General features: G+C 32.2%; 1 protein-coding gene across 1 annotated transcript in view; it reads left to right on the top strand.

Annotated features, from left to right (window-relative positions):
• Window positions 1-22787, top strand: part of TBC1D32 (TBC1 domain family member 32) — a 180506-nt gene that overhangs the window by 50860 nt on the left and 106859 nt on the right. Inside the window, exons 15-21 of the mRNA XM_051997642.1 lie at window positions 6127-6269; window positions 7017-7144; window positions 9804-10005; window positions 11443-11525; window positions 13331-13466; window positions 14787-14874; window positions 16909-17027. Coding sequence (XP_051853602.1) covers window positions 6127-6269; window positions 7017-7144; window positions 9804-10005; window positions 11443-11525; window positions 13331-13466; window positions 14787-14874; window positions 16909-17027 — 899 coding nt within the window. The remainder of the gene's footprint in view (window positions 1-6126; window positions 6270-7016; window positions 7145-9803; window positions 10006-11442; window positions 11526-13330; window positions 13467-14786; window positions 14875-16908; window positions 17028-22787) is intronic.

Below are 22787 nucleotides of genomic sequence, written 5' to 3'. Positions count from 1 at the left end.
GGTTCTGCTCATCTCACTTAGCATCAGTCCATATAGGTCTCTCCAAGCCTCTCTGTATTCATCCTGCTGGTCATTCCTTACAGAGCAATAATATTCAATAACATTCATATACCACAATTTACCCAGCCATTCTCCAATTGATGGGCATCCATTCATTTTCCAGTTTCTAGCCACTACAAACAGGGCTGCTACAAACATTTTGGCACATACAAGTCTCTTTCCCTTTTTTAGTATCTCTTTGGGGTATAAGCCCAATAGAAACACTGCTGGATCAAAGGGTATGCACAGTTTGATAACTTTTTGGGCATAATTCCAGATTGCTCTCCAGAATGGTTGGATTCGTTCACAACTCCACCAACAATGCATCAGTGTCCCCGTTTTCCCGCATCCCCTCCAACATTCATCATTATTTTTTCCTGTCATCTTAGCCAATCTGACAGATGTGTAGTGATATCTCAGAGTTGTCTTAATTTGCATTTCTCTGATCAATAGTGATTTGGAACACTCTTTCATGTGAGTGGTAATAGTTTCAATTTCTTCATCTGAAAATTGTCTGTTCATATCCTTTGACCATTTATCAATTGGAGAATGGCTTGATTTTTTATATATTTGAGTCAGTTCTCTATATATTTTGGAAATGAGGCCTTTGTCAGAACCTTTAATTGTAAAGATGTTTTCCCAGTTTGTTGCTTCCCTACTAATCTTGTTTGCATTCGTTCTGTTTGTACAAAGGCTTTTTAATTTGATATAATCAAAATTTTCTATTTTGTGATCGGTAATGGTCTCTAGTTCATCTTTGGTCACAAATTTCTTTCTCCTCCACAAGTCTGAGAGATAAATTATCCTATGTTCCTCTAATTTATTTATAATCTCGTTCTTTATGCCTAGGTCATGGACCCATTTTGATCTTATCTTGGTATGTGGTGTTAAGTGTGGGTCCTTGCCTAATTTCTGCCATACTAATTTCCAGTTATCCCAGCAGTTTTTATCAAATAATGAAATCTTATCCCAAAATTTAGAATCTTTGGGTTTGTCAAACACTAGATTGCTATAGTTGACAATTCTGTCTTGTGAACCTAACCTTTTCCACTGATCAACTAATCTATTTCTAAGCCAATACCAAATGGTTTTGGTGACTGCTGCTTTATAATATAATTTTAGATCAGGTACAGCTAGCCCACCTTCATTTGATTTTTTTTTCATTAATTTCCTTGAGATTCTCGACTTTTTATTGTTCCATATGAATTTTGTTGTTATTTTTTCTAAATCATTAAAATATTTTCTTGGAAGTCTGATTGGTATAGCACTAAATAAATAGATTAGTTTAGGGAGTATTGTCATCTTTATTATATTCGCTCGGCCTATCCAAGAGCACTTAATATTTTTCCAATTATTTAAGTCTGACTTTATTTGTGTGAAAACTTTTTTGTAATTTTGCTCATATAATTCCTGACTTTCCTTTGGTAGGTAGATTCCCAAATATTTTATGCTATCAACAGTTATTTTGAATGGAATTTCTCTTTGTATCTCTTATAGCAAGAGAATTTAAATAATTTAAAGATTTTGTGCTGTTTTGAAGCAGTTCCTCTAGCTAGTAGATTTCTTCAGGGTTAGTTTCTCCAGATTGACCTGGACCTTCTGGGTTGAAATACAGAACTAGAGATTGAGCCCTAGAATTAAAATAGTATTAATGGGTACATTGCTATCTCTTGTCTTCTCTAGAAGACCTATTATGAAAATTGTTTTGAGGGAAGAACAAAAACCTATGTTGATAGACAATGAGTATGCTATTTAAAATAGCCTAATTTTGTAACATGCACACAATTAAGCATATGACTTGCAAGATATTTTAAAATTGGTGCTTATTTTATACTTGCTTTGATGGATCTGATTTCTGCCATATCATTATACATGGTAGATCATGCTCCATTAAACTCTTCTCATCCTTCATAATCCTAATAGTCATAATTGGCAATTTTTTAAGACTTTAAAAGTTTTTAAAGTCTTTATGTATGTAATTTCAAAAGATGATCCCTATGACGCCTGTGAGGTAAGTATGACCAGTATTATTACCTTATTTTACAGAATAGGAAATCAATGATCAGCGATGAAGTCATTTGTCCTTGAGTCATACATTTATTAAGTAAAACATAAATTCAGGATTGTATCCAGCCATGCTGTCTCTTTGCCTTCTCTATGTCCATTCCTTAAATCCTTCAGAGAGGAACAAGTTAGTCAATAGGAGATCTAGCTTAACAGTACTTAAAACTTTTTGGCCTCAGGACCCCTTTACACTTAAAAATTATTGAGGACTCCCAGATCTTTTGTTTATATTATAAATATCTATCAATATTAATCATGTCTTAACTTAAAACTGATAAAATTTTAATATTATTTATTCTATCCATTAAATGTTAACATACTTTTCCAAATCTCTTTAATGCCTGGCATAATAGAAAACAACTGAGTTTTCACATCTATTCTTGTATTATATCTATTATGATATGAATTTATGTTCAACTACTGGAAGAAAATTTATCCTCACACAGATATATAAAGTGGAATGTTTTAATATGCTAATAAAGTTTTAATGTTATAAAAATAGTTATGGATTTTTGGACCTACTGAAAAAGTTTCAGGAACTCCTAATGGATCTGTATATAACACTTTGAGAAACAAAAACTTTTGGAGATCTCTTAATATTTTTTGAACACTAGTACAGTTACTAAGTTGTTCATATATTATTAGTTGCTCTCACTTCATGATTGTCGAACCTTTTCTAGACATTCATGTCCCTGATAATTTCTTTTATGCAACTTTACATTGGTAATGTACTATAGCCTACTTAACTCACTACATATATTTCTCTTTCCCTTTTGTTACTTTTTGTTACTTCAAAGATTTCAATATTTCATAATTTGCAGGTATGTATATACACCCAGAAAATATAAGCATTATACAACATTGTACAAATAAATACTTGTATAAAGGAACTTCATGAGGTCATTCAGAGTGTTGCATAATTTCACAAATGCGATCTGATCTGTCACCTACAGTCCATCAAACTGTATCCCATAATCTATTCATTGGCCATTATTTATCCAACAGTTTTTTTGTTTGTAGATTATTAGGCCAAATAGTAACTTTCTTTGTAACATCTTTACCTAATGGGCTGATATCACAGTTTAGTTTGAAATGATTCCCATGTGTATAAACAGCTATATATTGTCTCTAAAGGTTTAGTTAATTTTTTTGGTGATATTTTATTTAATATTTCACTTTTACTGAAGTATTCCTTCATGTCATATAAGTATGAGATTTCTGAATAATCTGATATTACTCTGTCCTTCATTTATTATCTTTTCCATTAATGAATTTTCATTTTTATCCATATTTAAATTTGACAAGGATGAGAAGGTATATTATTTTGAATTTAGAAGACCTAGATTGGATCTAATAATAATTATATTACTTATCTCAAAGGGTTGTTGTGAAGTATAAACTTAGTAACCATTAAAATAAACTGTAATGATTATGATAATGATATTTAATTTTTGCTACTTGCTATCTTTTCTTCTCTTCATATTATCTTTGAAACATTTTGACAAATTGCCAGTCTTTACTGAAACTCAAAGTTCAGACATCACGGTTTCATTTAAAAAGGTGCTACAAGGAACTCAGTAAAATCTATTTTCTTTGATGGTGGTTGAGTGATTTGTAAGATTGTTATAAGAGCTAAGCTTTTTTTTTTATTTTTTTATTTTTTTTAAAATTTTTACATTCCTTTGGACATTGAAAAAGTTTCTAGAGTGCAACATTTAAACAGCCAAATGAATGTTGTTTGTGTGTCACTTCTTGGGAAAAATCCTGAATATAATTCAAGTAAATAAATGCTGGATAGCTTAATTGCTCAGAACATTTTCAGTGCAACAATACATTTCTTTGACACTTCCAACAATAGAAAAGGACTTAAGAAAAGAACATCTTAAAATTGTGTTTTATAGATTTTATCCATAGAACTCTTAAATAATAGAAATATATACTATTATGTGTTTTTCATATATTTTTAAATTTTTCTATGTATATTGATCAATAATCCAGAAAAAATCATTTTGCATAGAAATCATGATTAAGAGTTAAGAAATTGGGTTCTAATGACCAGCAGGATGAATACAGAGAGGCTTGGAGAGACTTATGTGAACTGATGCTAAGTGAAATGAGCAGAACCAGAAGATCATTATACACTTCAACAACGATACTGTATGAAGATGTATTCTGATGAAAGTGGATTTCTTTGACAAAGAGACCTAATTCAGTTTCAATTGATAAATGATGGACAGAAGCAGCTACACCCAAAGAAAGAACACTGGGAAATGAATGTAAACTATTTGCATTTTTGTTTTTCTTCCCGGGTTATTTTTACCTTCTGAATCCAATTCTCCCGGTGCAACAAGAGAACTGTTCGGTTCTGCAGACATATATTTTATCTGGGGTATACTGCAACATATTTAACATATATAGGACTGCTTGCCATCTAGGGGAAGGGGTGGAGAGAGGGAGGGGAAAAATTGGAACAGAACTGAGTGCAAGGGATAATGTAGAAAAAATTATCCTGGCATGGGTTCTGTCAATAAAAAGTTATTATAAAATAAAATAAAATTTTTAAAAAATTGGGTTCTAGACAAAGCAACACATTTGTCTAAATTTGGTCAATTCATTCTATGTGTGTCTTGGTATCCTCATCTAATTCATCAACTATATATTTTTGATTCACCTTTATAAAGGTTTTTCCCTGTTGTTTTAATAGAAAATCTGACTCCTTAATATTATGTATGTGTGTGTGTGTGTATGTGTATGTGAGTGTGTGTATGTATATATATATATATATATATATATATATATATATATATATATATATATATATATATATATATATATATATGTTAAAAGAAGTAAAAATTCTAGATTCTGTCCCAGAATTACTTTTAGTTTGGCCTGTAAAAGATGCCAAATAAACCACTTCTCATTTCTAAGATACCCAAATTATATACTGTTGTCATCTGCATCATTAATGTTTTTTTGCTTCGTATTTTATTTATTTTTTTAAATTGTTATTTATTTTTAACATAAAAAACTTTGAGTTTAAAATTGTCACTCTCATTTTCATCCCTTTCTACTCACTGAGAAGGCAAGCTGCCATATATTGATTATATATACAAAATCAGAAAAAGCGTATTTCCATATTAGCTACATTATGCCAAAGACCCCAGTAAAAATAAAGTGAGAAAACTTCTGTCTGCATTCAGATTGCCTTTCATGATTCCAATGATAATGTTTCACAAAAACTTGTTAGAATTCTCTTAGAATCATGAGTATTGGCAATTATTCTAGTAGGCTTTGTGTAGCATGTCCTCATTTTTTTTCCCCAAGTGAGGGAGTTTAATCAGTCTGAATCAGTAACTTAAATTTTTTATACTTTAACTTTCTTCTTACATGAACTTATGTTCTTATTATTTTGTTAATTTTAGTTGCTAGAAAATGCTTTTAGTGAACTGACCAACCATTTGGGAGAGCTATTTGGAACTATGCCCAAACAGTTATAAAACTATGCCTTACCCTTTGATCCATCAGTGTCTCTCCTGGGTTTGTATCCCAAAGATATCATAAAAAAGGGAAAAGAACCCACATGTGCAAAAATGTTTGTGACTACCCTTTTTTTTAGTGGCAAGAAACCAGAAACTGAGTGGATGCCCATCAGTTGGAGAATGGCTGAATAAGTTATGGTATATAAATGTTATGGAGTATTATTGTTCTATAAGAGATAAGTGGCAGGATGATTTCAAAAAGGCCTGTGGAGACTTACACGAACTGATACTAAGTGAAGTGAGTAGAATCAGGAGATCATTACACACTTCAACTTATTTGAAGGTAGACAATATATAGAATATTCCAAAAATCTCAGTGCAGTAATTTGTTTTCAGTAAAGTATAATAAGTTTCATTAAGATTTTTGTTTGCTTTTTGTGTCTCTTAACTCCAAGCATCTTAAAAAACAAAACTTTAAAACCTGATAATTATATAATTTGTTGAATTAAATCTCACAAAATGCTTCTTTTTATCCATATAGAGGACTATTCTCCAGCAAGTTTGGTGACTGAAGTACTACGGATACTGTGTGATCAAAAAGAATCTGCAATTGAATGTTTATATAAGAGCCAAGTGATAGATGCTTTTCTTGAACCTATTCATAATTTAATGAAAGAAACTGAGGTTAGTATGCTTTAGTAAATGTAGTCAGAGGACTTACTGATATCCTAATGGGAATTGGTGAGGACATTCAGAAGGGACTTCATTTTTTTTTTAATATCATTCATTTGAAATATTATTTTGTTATTTATTTCCCACTGCTGACAGAGTTTTTATTCACAGCACATAAGTATCAGTTTATGCAAAGGTTTGATACGCTAGCCATAACAAAGTGACATAAAAAATTACATATAACATTTTAAGTGCCTTGTTTATTTTAATCAATCTTAGATATACTAATAATGTGAAAATCTTCAAAATAAATTATTTAGTGTGTTACCTGGGGAATGGGTATAGAAGGGGCCTAATAATAGCTGTACTCAAAAAAAAAGAAAGAAAAGACCTCTCTTAACATGCTTATAGAATAAAAGTTCCAAAGAAAGGTTGGAAGACAAGGGAGACTGTTGAAAACTCATGTGTGGAAAAGAAAGAATGAATAAGAGAAAGCATGAAATAGTTTCTAATGTTATGAATGGGACATGTTATCTTATTTAATAAATAATAATTAATTAGTTTGGATTGAAAAATAGATGTTTTTGTTTTTAAGCTGATAATCCTGCTTTGGCTATAGATTATGATCGGTCTTCACAATAATCCATGAACAATGACATTAACTTCCTTTTATCTTTATGTAGATATGACCTTTTCTTTATATGGATTAAGTGAATCATTAACATGAAAGAAAAGATAATTCACTTTATATCTTTATAGGCTGCTTCAAATTGTTCTGAAACAGCTTTAATTCATATAGCTGATATTTTGGCAAGAATTGCTTCTGTGGAAGAAGGCCTTTTTTTACTTCTTTATGGAGAAAACATGAACTCTTCTAAGGATGAAAAGTAAGCAATTACTTCTTTATTATTTTTCATCTTGTATTTTTGTCTTTATTGATATCATTTAAAAAATTCATACTACTGAAAATTAGAATGAAAAAATAACTGAACAACTATGCCAAGACTGATAAAGATTACTGACCATTCATGGTATACTTCATAATTTTCAGAATAGCTTTAAGCAAGGCATTGCCAAGTGGGGAATGGGGGCAACTCAAGTATTATTATAATAGGGGATTAACTATAAAAAGTGGAGCTTAGCTGGGGACTTCTAAAATGAAGACTTCTAATTTCTGCTGAGTATTCAGTTGCTCTTTTTGGAAATAATCCTATTAACCACCCAATAAATAATTATTTATTAAGTGCCTGCTTTGTGTTCAGAATTGTGAAAAGTGATAAAAAATAATAAAATATTCAAATAGATCTATGACTTCATCATTGTGGGAGTTTCTTCCAACCATATGGAGAACAACCTATCCATGCTTGCCTCTCCTGTGTAATTTTTAGTCTGTTTCTCCAGAAATTCACCATAGGTATCCAACCTTATTGTCTCATATCAGGAAGATACCATTGTAGTCCGCTGCTTGCCCATCTGTCATTCCAGTTCTCTGCTCATATAAAGACAAAAATAAAATATTTTCTGCTTTCAGATTCTATTGGGAGGAGGCATTATATATGCAATGTGAAATAAATACAAAGTAATAACAGAAGTACTAAGTGGGGAAGGGTTTAGGAAAGGTCTCCTATAGGAGGTGGCATAAAGGCAAAAATGAGGAGGTGTCTTCTAATATTGGGGAATAGCTGGTGTAATGGGTTAGAGTCACTATAATATTGTGGACAGAAATAACAAGAAGGCAGGTTGGTTTCATCAAGAGTGTATCATATTTCTGATGAATTAATCAGGTGAGGAGAAGTTATGAAAATATCTTCAAATGACAATTAGAAGCTGAATGACAATAGGGAGCTATTAAGAGTTTATTGAGCAGGGGAGTGATGAAATCAAACGTGTCAATTTTAGTAATATTACTCTGGCATCTGTTTGTTAAATGGATTGGAAAGAGGAAGAACTTAGCAGAAGACCAATAAGGGGCTATTGCCATAATCTAATTGACAAGTATTGAGTATCTGATCCACAGTGATGGCTATGTGATTGAGGAAGAGAGGACAGATATGAAATATGTTGTGGGAGATGAAACAAAAAGAACAATTTGATTGAACTCATGAAGTGCAGGAGGGTGAGGAGTTGAAGATAATGATCCCAAGGTTGTGAATGTAAGTAACTGGAAGATAGCGGTGCCCTCAGCTCAATATTTGGTGGAAAAATTAAATGACTTTTATTTTCACTGATTTGAATTTGAGATGCCTATAGCATATCTTTTTTGAAATGTTTGAAAAGCAATTGGTTATATAGAATGGAACTCAGAAGAAGGAGGCTAGAATAATTCATTGGAATAGAGATAATAGATGATACTATTGGTCTTGATGAAGTAGCTAGGAGAGTATATAGCAAGTGAACAAGATTCAGGAGAGAACCTAGAGGTACAAATTTATCTGAGGGATCCAGTATACATGATGATCTAACAAAACATACTGAGAAGAAGCAATGAAAACAGAAGGAGAGCTAAGAACAAACAGTTAGGAAAATCCAAATTGACGGCATACATAGGAGTAGAATGTGGTCAATAGTGTCAGAGCTGCTGAGAGGTCAAGAAGTATTATTACTAAGAAAAGGCACTCTGAAAAGAATAGTTCAATTGAATGATGAGAATATTATAAAGGGACAGAGAAGTGAGTAAGAGTAGAGGAAACAGAAGGAAGAAGTTAATGAAAGTAAGCTATGCTATTTATTCCCTTTCCCTTGGGGCTTTGGTTGTTACAGAAGGTGGAAGGGAGGGAGAGATGGAGAGAGGGAGATATGATAGCATCAAATTAGGATTTTTTTTTCAAGAATGAAGAAAACCTTGGCATTTTTGTAGAATTCAGAGAATAAATCATTAGGTAAGAATATTGGACATGAGAAAGGTGGGCTAAATGATTGAGGGGGCAGTAACATGTTGGAGAAGACTGAGCCTGAAGTCAGGAAGACTCCTCTTCCTAAATTCAAATCTGGCCTCAAACTCTTACTAGCAGTTTGAAGCTGGGATAGTCACTTTACTCTGTTTGCCTCAGTCTTTTTGTCTATAAAATGTTTTGGAGAAGGAAATGGTAAGCTACTCCAGTATCTTTGCCAAGAAAACTTCATTCATGTAAGAGTTGGACATGATTGAAAATGATTGAACAACAATAAACAACAGTGAAGTAGAGGAAAAACATTTCTAACTTCAATTCTAATTCTGATTGTTGTACTGGAAAAATAAGTACCATAAATGTGGTAAGTGCTGAGTAGATAGAACTCATGAATAGAGTTCTATCCCCAAATGAAACAACTAGGAGCATAACTACATTCTTAATCTTTCTTATAATTTCTTTTTGAATTTTCTCCTGTACCCTGCTTCCTATGCTTTGGAGGCCACTTCCATACAGACAAGACAGGAAAGTAAGATGAAGAGTCTTGAAGAAGAACAGAACAGGTTTTGGGGAACAGTACTAATTAAGACTTTTGGTATTCTGAAAATGGCTCAGAAATTCAGAATAGAGAGTCAAGATACATGGTGTTCTCTTCTAGCCCCACAGGTGCTCATTTAATTGCCCAGTTTTCAAAGAAGCTTCTTGATGAGGATATTTCTGTTTTTTCTGGATCTGAGATGTTGCCTATGGTTAAAGGAGCTTTCATTTCTGTATGCCGCCAGATGTATAGCACCTGTGAAGGTCTTCAGGTGTTAATTCCTTATAACTTGCATTACTCTATTGCTAAAGCGTGGAAAAAGGTAACTTTGATATGTTTTTTATTAGAATTTGTTTAATTCTTTGACCAAAAACTTATTTCAAGTGCATTTATTATTATCTTTTCCATAATGTACTTTGTTGTACTGAGTACTTTTACTGATTTCTTATTTAGGATGATTATTTGTAATAGGGGAGATTTGTACAATATAGGTGTTATTGCTTGTTTTTCATTCTGGAAGAAGACCGATGATATCAGGAAGGCGATGTCTTGGAAAGTGAATTGTATTTAAGTGAGGCAGTGCCTTGTCAGAGTCATCAGTTCCCTTTCTTTCCTCCAGTGTAATCTGAGTCCAATGGCAAGGCATAGGTCAGAATGACTGGATGTGACCCCAAATGCTTGGCCTTTTAAAACTAAAGTCTTTCCTAGGTCTTAATTTGTTTGAGGCAACATTCATTCAGTGATATATGGCTAGGTAAGAAATGAAACAAATGATGGCCTACTTTGCTTATTTAAAAAAAAAAAATCAAACTGGGAGAGGAGATCCTCAGGATTTCTGGACAGAATAGAAAAATCAGAGGAGAAAGTGAGACTAATGACTTTGCAAGAGACTTTGCACTCTCTCTTCTCTCTTCCTACTTTCAACCCTTCCTTCCCTTCCTCCCTCTCTTCCTTCATCTCTCCTTAATTCTCTCCTTCTTTCTTTCCTTCCTTCATAACTTCCTGACTTCCCTTCTTTTTTCCCTCCTTTCCTTCCCTCCTTTTTAACTTCTTTCCTTTTTCTCTTTTCTTTCTCCCTTTCTTGCTTTCTTTCCTCCCTCCATCTTTCCTTTCCTTTCCCTCTGTCCACTGGAAAATCATACCCTTACATGTTGGTACTCTGCTCAGCAGAATATAAATTTTGATCTCTGAAACCATATAAGATATCTTTGATTTTAGGGGTTAGATTTTTTCTCTTTCCCACTTATTTATTCATTTATTCTCTCTCTTTTGTCTCATGCAGTTTTATTTGTTATTTCTTGAAATAGAGCTCTGAAAAATGAGGTTTTGATAAGGCTCCTTCCTAACTTTTTTCCTAACTTCCTCCCTCCTTGCTTCCCTTCCTTTATATTCCAATAAATAATTTTCAGAGTATTCCAAATAATTCCTTGGTAATGATAGAATATTTGAGATTTGACTGTGTGATGAAATTGATTCATTGTATGCTATTATTTTTTTCTCCCTATATGCTGATACACATTACAGCCTCACAGTGATCAGGAAAAGTCATCCTTTGTTATCTAATCCTTGTGGATAAGTTCTTTATTAAATGCTTTGATTTTGTAGTTTTAGGAATGATTTTCAAGGACTTCTTAATAAACAAGTTATGTTAAAAAGCAGTTCAGAAGAGATTATGAATATTTTTTATTATAATAAAACTTAAATTTTGAGCAGTATATATTAGTAACATTTCTAATTTATATAAAATTTTAACTTATAGACAAGTTTGCTTTCAGAAAGAATTCCTACTCCTGTAGAAGGCTCTGATTCTATTTCTTCCATAAGCCAGGAATCTCAAAACATGTAAGTATTATAGATTATATTTATGTGTATGTTTCATGTAATGACTAAAAATAAGCATATAGCAGCATCCTACCATAAAGACTTTACACATAGAAGAAAATATGAAGCATTGAATTTGTTACTTTTTAATAATAACATTTGGTTTACCCTGTTTGTTAGCTTAGGAAACTAAACTTATGTTGTTGTTTGTGGAAAAGTTAGTAATTTCCTTAAAATTGGAATAGAATAGGTAAGAACAATTTTTTTTTTTCCCAGAATAGATTTTATTTTAACTTTAATCAGCAGCTAAGGAAACAAAATAGAACAAAAGAAAAAAAATGGATAAACTTGTGTTATTTTCAGATTAAGAAAATAAATAAAGCATTTATTTTAATTTATCATAAGATCACCATGGAATTTTTTACATAACCTGTTTCATAAGCAGTGCAGTAGATAGAGCGCCAAGCTTGAAGTCAGAAAGATTCATCTCTGTGAGTTCAACTCTGGCCTCAGACACTTACTAGTTGTGTGAACCCTGGGCAAGTTACTTAATCCTGTTTGAGTTAAAGAACTCATATAACATCATCACATAATCAAATCAGGTGTAAAATGAGCTAGAGGAAGAAATGGCAAATACTCTAATATTTTTGCCAAGAAAACCCCAAATCGTGATAGAGTCAGACATGACTGAAAACAACTGAACAACAGATTCAATCTCTGTCTTTCATAAGAAATCTATGACATTACTCTTGAGAAATAGTTCTATTCTTTTACATTCACAGTTTCATTAAATATAGCTACAACATTAAACTATAAAAATATGAGTATCATCTTGCAGACAATTCAGAATGCTTTAGCTCCTGTAGTGAAATAAACAGTTCCTCTTCTGGGAATTCCTGGCTAGAAAAGAAATTGGGCTCTGCCAGATTACCTATGATCTATCACTAATTATTTTTTACTATTTCATTGTTCCCATATGTAGAAATTTAAAAGTTGTAAAAATAAAATATAATGCATATATGCTTTAGGAATCTTGAAAGAATCCTACTTAGTAAAAAAAGAAAGTATGTTCATATTGGAGAATTGAAACTTTGAAAATCTTGGCACAACAGAACTATAATAAAAAATCAAAACAAAGCAATGGTACAGTAGATAGAATACTAGACATCAAATCAAGAAGATTTGAGTTAGGAGCAGATAAATGGTACAGTGGATAGAGCACCAGCCCTGAAGTCAGGAAGACCTGAGTTCAAATTTGGGCTCAGACACTCAACACTTCCTAGCTGTGTGATCTTGGGCAAGTCACTTAACCTCAATTGCCTCAGGGGAAAGGGGAGAAAAAAAGAAGAAGAATCAAGTTCAAATTGGGCTCCAGACTTTTAGGGACTTTGTTATTTGGACACATCACATAAATCTCTGTCTCAGTTTCCTTTATAAAATGGGAATGATAATAGTATATCTCTCCTAGGGTTGTCATGAGATTCAAATGAGAAAGTAATTGTCAGATACTTAGCAGATACTATATAAATGCTAGCTATTAAGATGAAATAAAGTTATCAATTAAAAAAAATTAAGTATTAAGAAAACAACCATGTATGTAATTAATATAATAGTCATTTTGGAAAATACAATTATGCATAAATGATACAAAAACAAAAACATTGGTCATTAAGTATAAAGTCTTTTATGTTTATAATATTTCTAGAGTTCTTGTATCAACATGTATTTTACAATAATGATATCTGTGGTGATTGCTAATTTGCTTGTCCTTATCTCTATTCTTTCTAAATAAAATCCTTCTGTTTTGTTTTAAACCTTGCTTTAAGCATGGCATGGGAAGAAAATTTATTAGATGACCTGCTAAATTTTGCTGCTACTCCAAGAGGACTACTACTTCTCCAGAAAACAGGTGCCATCAATGATTGTGTGACCTTTATGTTCAACCTATATGCAAAAAAACAGGTATGTATTAAAATCTATCACAAAAAAGATAGTTATTATTATTATTGCTATTATAGTAATGGTAGCATTATTATTAAAATAGTAATATCTTTTTGTGAATGAAGATTTTATAACAAGACAGAAGATTTTATAACAAGACAATTCAGTTAAAGAACTCATATAACATAACTTATACCTTGATATTTATGTAAACTGTTTATTTGGCACACATTTGAGGACATCACATATGGCTATATACATGTAGGAAAGCCATTTTAAAACAGTGAAATATCCAGTGAATCAATTATATATTTTCTTGGTATGGTATCAAACATCTATGTACAGTTAAATCTATCTGGATTGTTATTTGGAAGGTGATCTGAATGGTAAATTTCTCAAGCACCTTTAATTTTTTAATTTTAATTGTTTAATTTTTAATCTTTGTATCCGTAGTGCCTATCATATAATAAATGTTTGTTGAATTTACTCTCAAGGACTAAATATGTGTATATAGTTGGGTTCTCTAAATAGCTGTTAATTTGTTTTTTTTTTTTTTTTTAATATGCTAACACTTTAAAAATATATATAAACCATTTTGAATGGAAATCTTTCTAATATGCTTTATACAAAAGCCATTTAAAAAACACACTAAACAAAAGGTTGACTTTTCTTGATGCCATAGACAGTATTAAGATGTGTTAATGGTAAATGGGACAAATTGTTTTCCTCTGGAGATAGATATATACATATATGTATACATAAATATGTTTGCATATCTATATACTTATATATAGAGAGAGACACACACATTTTTTTTTTTCTTTTTTGGTCTATTAAACTATAAATTCTGAATGCAGTCCATGTTTCTGCTTGTAGTCACTCCTCTGCCACAATCTCATTGTTGATTATTGATAATTTTTGCTAATTTAGAAATCTAAATGTTACCTATAAAATCTGAGTAAATGGGCTGCTATGAATAAAAGCATTTAAGCTTTTTTAGTTCATGAATTTTACCATTATTTTTAGCAGTTAAGCCTCTATTTCATACTTTATGAATTAAAAGTAATTTTAATCTCTACTGTTTATATACATATCTCTATGTTATAACCTGAAATTCAACAAATAGTTTTTAAGTGTCCTACATTTTGTATGATAGGCACTGTTAAAGGCATAAAATTGTTTATGTTTTAGTGATAGGATTCTTTTTTTCATGGAGCTTAAATTATGTAGTTATTTATACAGTTAATATTTGATTAAGATATGTCATGTATAAGCAATATGCAAATGATATTTATTTTACTTTTAATCTTAAAAATCATACTATTTTCTTGTTATTTTTAGGTCAGTAGGCATAAAAAGTTTGGATATGGAGTGATGGTTACACAAATGGCATCAACAGCTGCAGGTGCAGTAGCTCTAAGAAATTCAGGTAATATTTTTGGCTTAAAGCTATTACTTAAAAAAAATAAACAGATATAATCAGAGCTTAGAATAGTGGCAATAAAAATTCTATAATATCTGAAAATTATATATTATCTGGTAGATATGACATTTTTCTCAAAGTAGTCTTTATAAAATTAATTGTGAACTTTAGATTCACTTCATTTTCTTTTTTAGAATAGTAATAATTAGTGAAGTAATCTATAAGGGACACTTCATAAGATTTTTTTCCTTTATTAATGTTGGAAAGTATCATGTAAAAATAAGTGATGTCATCCTTTTTTAAAGTAAAACTGCATCTTAATGATTCCAGACAGATTTCTTTTGTTCATCACCCTGTTTTACAAATCTCATGATCCTATAGTTGGTGTCAGGAAATTATAATCATATCAAAGATTTAATTGATTTATGGGCCATTGATAAAGAAGTGTTAAACTATCGTGACTGCATTTGCTGGGGTATCCCATAGGCTTATGCCATTTTACATTTTGATAGCATGCAGCATACATTGTGCTTTTGAAATGACTTAGTGTTCCTAATATGCTGTCTGCCTACCTCTTATTTTTGATGATAGCATTCATTACCAACTTTACTGTGACAAAACAATGAAAAGAACATAGAAACTTGGCATACTATCCAAAATTAGACTCTTTAATTGTTCTCACTTGGTTACATTGTGATTTCATTTTCAAGTCTTTAATCTATCTTTTGTGAACCACTATATCAAACTAGTGTTATTTTTTATTATAATAGCTTTTTATTTTTCAAAATACATGCAAAAATAGTTTTCAACAGTCTCCCTTGCAAAACTGTGTGGTGCACATTTTTCTTCATCCTTCCCACATCCCTCCTCTGTTAGATAGCAAGTAATATAATATAAATTAAACATTCAATTCTTCTAAACATATTACCTCATTTATCATGCTAAAACTAGTGTTTTGTTGACTAGAATAAATAGTGTTTAAATAACCAAAATAATTGTATGTAGTTGAGATTAGGTTGGCACATTTTTAAATATTAAAAACCAAACAAAACAAGGAAGCAAACAGAAAAGTTTACAAACTATACATTTCTGCTTCTAACTTTAGTATAAAGTTAAATAGTGTCTTGGTACTATAGCTAGCATATTGCTACTTCCTGGTTCTTTTCTGTTCAGACATACCGTGTTAACACCTTTTTCTTTTTTGAGGATAACCATTTTACATATGTTTCTACTATGTTTAACATATATTAGATTACTTGCCATCTAGGGGAGGATATAGGAAAAGGGGGGAGAAGGAATTGGGACACAGGGTTTTGCAAGCGTTAATATTGAAGAATTGTCCATGCATGTTTTGAAAAATAAAAAGCTTTATTTAAAAAAAAAAAGAGAGAGAGAGAGAGAATAACCATTTTGTTTTAACATTTTAAAATTTACAAAATCTGAGATTAAGAAATAAAACAAGCATTTCCATAACAAAGTAGAATAGAAAAAAAAAAAAAAAAGGATTGCAGATGAAATGGCAATTCTGTTAAATACAACTTGTTTTTTCTTTCAAATATATAATATAGTTATCTTGTAACTTTCTTTTTTTCTCCACTTCTCCCTCCCCTGCCCTAGAAATGGCCACCATTATACACCATGATTTCAAGCTATCTTGCACATGAATTTATGCATGTGTGTGCGCGTACACATACACACACGTAAAATCTTACTATACTGATGTTTATCAGTTTTTTCTCTGGATGCATATAGCATTTTCTTTCACAGATCCTTTGGACCTATGAATTTGGGCATAATCTGGCTTCATATTTCTTTTGACTTTTAATGTATGTCATCACCTTTGGCACTAGGCTATTATTGCACTTATATTTTATATTCCATTCATTGCTTTTGAGGATCCTTGACTTCCTTTTTGATAAAGTGACTTTACTATTTGATTTCTTCCAAGGACATAATCTTGCTGAGGGGTAGAGAGATTATTAGGAATTTTTTAATACTTATAAAATTTAAATGTATAATAGAAAATCATTTATTTTTTAGGGTTTATTAATGCACTTGTAACTGAATTATGGTCCATGTTGGAATGTGGAAGAGATGATGTTAGAGTAACATATCCCAGATCTACTCCAGTGGATCCTATTGACCGAAGCTGCCAGAAGGTAAGAAATCAGTTAAAACGATCTTTTTTTTTTTTTTTTTTTTTTTTTTTTTTTTGTCTAAATCTACCAACTCATCATTTTCTATCCCAATCTTTTATTTTCTGGTTATTTTAAATAATCTGGTTGTTGTCTGATTAAATGATTAATATGGCTTTTTTATAATATGGTTTCTTTATTTTATTCTTTGGATGCAATCTATTTTAGCTTTAATTTTGTCTGAGATCAAGGATTAATATATTTTCCTGCTAAATTGTACTCCTGATCATTATTATTATGCTTGTGTGTATCTTATTTCCTATCCCTGCTGAGTCCCTTGTTTATTACTATCTGTTGCCTTGCCTTGCTTATTACTTAATCTATGCCTCCCTCCAAGGATCTCTCCCTTATTTTCTCACCTTATCTTTTCCCTTCCCTTATATCCCATTACTATTAATTTACACTTTCTCTCATTCCCATAAATCTATACACCCTTTTATTCTCTCCCCATCCTATTCCCTTCTTTTATTTCTTTATAAATTTAGAAGACTTTTGTATCCTTCCAAATATATATGTATTGTTCCCTCTTTAATCCATTCCTTATGAGAGTGGTACTCCAGAATTATTAGCCCTTCTTCCCCATCTAGTTCTTCTGTGTCTGTCACCCTTTTGTACTTCATTCACATTAGATAATTGCTCTTTTTCCTTTTCCTACATCATTTTGCATTTCAGAATCACATGATACTCAGTTCTGTCCTAGTCTTTCTTCTGAATTATACAACTACTAATAACATCTTTTTTTTTTTTTTTAAATAACTTTTTATTGATAGAACCCATGCCAGGATAATTTTTTACAGCATTATCCCTTGCACTCACTTCTGTTCCGATTTTTCCCCTCCCTCCCTCCACCCCCTCCCCTAGATGGCAAGCAGTCCTTTACATGTTGAATAGGTTACAGTATATCCTAGATACAATATATGTGTGCAGAACCGAACAGTTTTCTTGTTGCACAGGGAGAATTGAATTCAGAAGGTATAAATAACCCGGGAAGAAAAACAAAAATGCAAGCAGTTTATATTCATTTCCCAGTGTTCTTTCTCTGGGTGTAGCTGCTTCTGTCCATCTTTGATCAATTAAAGCTCTCTTTATCGAAGAGATCCACTTCCATCAGAATACATCCTCATACAGTATCGTTGTTGAGGTATATAATGATCTCCTGGTTCTGCTCGTTTCACTTAGCATCAGTTCATGTAAGTCTCGCCAGTCTTCTCTGTATTCATCCAGCTGGTCTTTCCTTACAGTACAATAATATTCCATAACATTCATATACCACAATTTACTCAACCATTCTCCCATTGATGGGCATCCATTCATTTTCCAGCTTCTAGCCACTACAAACAGGGCTGCCACAAACATTTTGGCACATACAGGTTCCTTTCCTTTCTTTAGTATCTCTTTGGGGTATAAGCCCAGTAGAAACACTGCTGGATCAAAGGGTATGCACAATTTGATAACTTTTTGAGCACAGTTCCAAATTGCTCTCCAGAATGGCTTGATGTATTCACAATTCCACCAACAATGTATCAGTGTCCCTGTTTTTCCACATCCCCTCCAACATTCCCCATTATCTTTCCCTGTCATTCTAGCCAATCTGACAGGTATGTAATGGTATCTCAGAGTTGTCTTAATTTGCATTTCTCTGATTAATAATGATTTGGAGCATATTTTTCATATGTCTATAAATAGTTTCAATTTCTTCATCTGATGTAATGGGCTGAGGCTTGAGTTGATGCACTGAGGTCCCAAGCACATGAGGCTAAATAGTAATTGGACCATACTTTATTAATATATAAGCTTGGAGAAAGAATGGCCCCCGCCCACTCTTTGTGCAAGTCCTGATGTGTTGTATAGGAAATGATGATTTTGGTGGGTGGAGGCAGGGGAGTGGAAAAGGAAGGGGAGGAGAGACTTTTGGGATTGCTATTGCTATAGCTCTCCCCCAAGCAGTTAACCTAATTCCCTTCTATTTACCAAATTTGGGATTTCTCCTCATCATCTGGTAGTTAGTTACATTGGAGTTATTTGCACTGGATATTGCCTTGTTGCCTTAAAAGGCCTGTATTCTTCCCAACTGTAGTCTTGGACATCATTAGTTCTTTTGAGGAGGCTTCCAAGTTCTCTTCTTCTTTTTGCTTTTTTCTGAGGCAGTTGGGGTTAAGTGACTTGCCCATGGTCACACAACCAGGAATTGTTAAGTGTCTGAGGCTGGATTTGAACTCAGGTCCTCCTGACTTCAGGGCTGGTGCTCTGCCCACTGAGCCATCTCCTCCCCTCCTTTCCACACCCCTGCCTCCACCCACCAAAATCATCATTTCCTATACAACACATCAGGACTTGCACAAAGAGTGGGCGGGGGCCATTCTTTCTCCAAGCTTATATATTAATAGAGTATGGTCCAATTACTATTTAGCCTCATGTGCTTGGGACCTCAGTGCATCAACTCAAGCCTTAGCCCATTACAATCTGAGAATTGTCTGTTCATATCCTTTGACCATTTATCAATTGGAGAATGGTTTGAGTCTTATAAATTAGAGTCAATTCTCTATATATTTTGGAAATGAGGCCTTTATCAGAACCTTTGATTGTAAAAATGTTTTCCCAGTTTATTATTTCCCTTCTAATCTTGTCTGCATTTGTTTTGTTTGTACAAAAACTTTTCAATTTGATATAATCAAAATTTTCTATTTTGTGATACTAATAACATCTTAAGAGTTAACACTATGGAATAAAATTCTCCCAGCTGAATATCTTTGGACTCCTCAACACCACCACTTTCTTTCCTTTTGTGCATTGTCTTTCCCTTAGAAAGTAAGTTCTTGAGGGACTGAAGCTGTCTTTTTATTAATTTCACTCTTAGTACTTAGCACATTGCTTAGCAGGTAGTGGCCACTTTAACAAATATTTATTGGATTTGATTGGATTGACCTTGGACAAATCAATTAATCTTTCTGTCCTTTAGTATCTTCATTTTGTAAACTGAGAGTTAGATTAGCTAACCTAAAAGGTCCCTTTCAACTTAAGATCTCTGTTTTTTATGATGTAACTTTGACTCAAAGTTAAGAAGGTTCCATTTTTCCTGAACTTCCTTTATTAATCACCTGTTAAAGACCTTGACCTCAAAAGGCCAAGGTCATCCCATTGCCATCTCTGATCTTTATCTTGCCTCTAAACCCAGTTGGTTTTGGAGAAAATGGTGAGTCTAGTGACTTTGCAGAGCCCTCTCTAGCTTCATTCCAGTTCATTTGCATGCCATGTGCATTATGTGTGTGCACTCTGCATTACCTCCATGATGTCATGGTCCTCTTCAAGAACAAAAGACAAACAGTTCCACAACAGCTAGCAGCTTCTCTGCCCCACTGCTTCTATACTCATCTATTAAATCTAGGCCATGGGCTCTTCTGCTCTTCTTGGGTTGACTCTATCAGACCCTTGCTCTGCCTTAAGTCTTATTTGTTTTTTACAGGTCTATGTGAGTTGCAATTTTGTTTTGTTTGTGGAGGAAATCTAGAGAGATTGGAATTTTCTGAGCTGCTCTGCCATCTTTCTAGATTCTTCCACCCCATAGTTGTTTTTCCCAGTATTGTTATTGTGTGTGTGTATGTGTATAAATTTTTTTGTTGTTCTCATTTTACTATGCTTCTGTTCATGCAGATTTAACTAGATTTCTCTGAAACTGTAGATTTTGTCATTTTTTGGAACAGGAGTATTTCACCACATTCATTATGATAATTTATTCACACTTATGCATTTGTGGTTTTTATGCAAATAAGTATTTTCCTTTTCTCTTTGTTTGCCTTGTGTGCCTGGTAGATTCTACAAATAGGTTTGAAGACATGCATAATTTTGGCCTATATCAAATTGCTTTTCATAAAGGCTAGAGCAATCCATACTTTTGCCAATAGTGAATTAATATATCTGTTTTCCCATAGTTTGCCATTTTTTTCATTTTCAGCCATCTTGCTAATCTGTTATGTGTGAGGTGGAACCTAAGAATTTCTTTAATTTGAATTTCTCTAATTATTAGTGATTTCAAGTATATTTTCATATGCCTCTTGTCAGCTTGAGAAATTTCAGTTATTGAAACTTTGGGGTCTACCTATGTGAATAAGATATGAATCCTTTGATCTTTTATTGATTAGAGAATGGTATTTATTCTTACAAATTTAAATTAGTTCTATATATATATAGTGTATGTGTGTATGTATATATATACATATATATATATATATACACACACATGTATATTTATGTACAACATACACACATACATCCCCCCAAAATACTGAAAATAGGACCATTATCAGAGAAACTTGGTGCCAAATTGTTTTTTTTTTTCTAGTAAACCGTTTCTCCTAATTTTAACTGCATTGGTTTTGTTTATGTAAATCTTTAAAAAAAATTTATATAATTGATATTGTGTTTTTTATCTACTATCTAACATTTTATATATGTTCTCTGTATGTTATTTTGTCATGAACTCCTTCCCAGCAGTTTGTTCAACCAGGTTTGCTTGTTGTAGACCTAGCCTGTTTTATAGATCAGTTCTTCTCTATTTGGAGCAGTACCAAATCATTTAGATGATAGCTGCTTTATTCCTAAGCATATCTTAATAACAAACTATTCATTAATATGAAATTAATAAATAATTAATGCAAATTTTTAAAAAAAATTAACATTATTAATATGAACAAAGACATGAAAGGAGGAAATAAATGTTCAGAATTTTTAACAAGGATGTTTTGAGTCAACTCTACAAAGAGGATGGATTCCCTATGGCTTTTAAAGTATTATATCTTTATGTTCTTGATATTCTGATTCCAAATGTATTACCAGACTTTAAACAAAAGCTCAATAGGCACTCACAAGTTTGACCTAATAGTGAAGAAACCCTATTGCCCGGAATATAAGATGCAGTGTTATGGGTAGTCCTTTGCATTTGGATAGTTTTTGGTGCATTATGTTAATATGTTTTAGACAAGCTGATCAGTACATTTCTTAGAGAAGTCTATCAATTATGATTAGTGGATATTTAAGTAAGGAAGTGGGCTAAAATTCTTGAGCTCCTTCTGCTGGGAACATAGCTTGATCATGAGAATAAGCCACCTCTAGCATTCTGGAGGGGACTCCATCTCTATACAGACTATTATAGTTGATTTTTTTTACCATGAGCTGGGATACCCTAAACTCCATTGGAGAGGGTTCTAGGATTTGGCCTTACTCCCTCAGGGCAAATATTTCCTTAGATTAGGTTCTGTTTACACTTCAAACAGAAATAAGGTCTTGTACTTAGATTGGGTTCTATCTAAAAATAGAAGAGCATGTACCCTGGGGATTGGAACAATAACCTTAATCTGTCATGTCCTTCACAGACTAACTGACTGATCTATAGTGGCTAGTCCATGAATGGGTAAATGAAAAACTTGGGTCTTTTTGCTTTAAGGTACCTTAGTTTAGATATCAGTGTATATTTGTCTAATAAAAACAAAATGGGAGGAATGTTTTATCATTTTCATAATAATTTGTTCAGTACAGGTATTCATTACTCTTTAGGATTATTTAAGAACATTATTTGTGGTTCTAATAATTTGGATACTTTACTTTTCTGTAATAGATTATTAATGTAATAAAAATAATAATTTCTCTTATTTTTCATAGATCAGTTTAGAATAATGGTTTTTGTGTCATATTTAAATATTTAAAATTTTATTTTATTTTAAAAGACTA

The sequence above is a fragment of the Antechinus flavipes genome, chromosome 4, assembly GCF_016432865.1.
Source record: "Antechinus flavipes isolate AdamAnt ecotype Samford, QLD, Australia chromosome 4, AdamAnt_v2, whole genome shotgun sequence".
Lineage (NCBI taxonomy): Eukaryota > Metazoa > Chordata > Mammalia > Dasyuromorphia > Dasyuridae > Antechinus > Antechinus flavipes.
The sequence above is the reverse complement of the archived record's forward strand: the minus strand, read 5'-3'. Positions and strand labels throughout refer to the sequence as shown.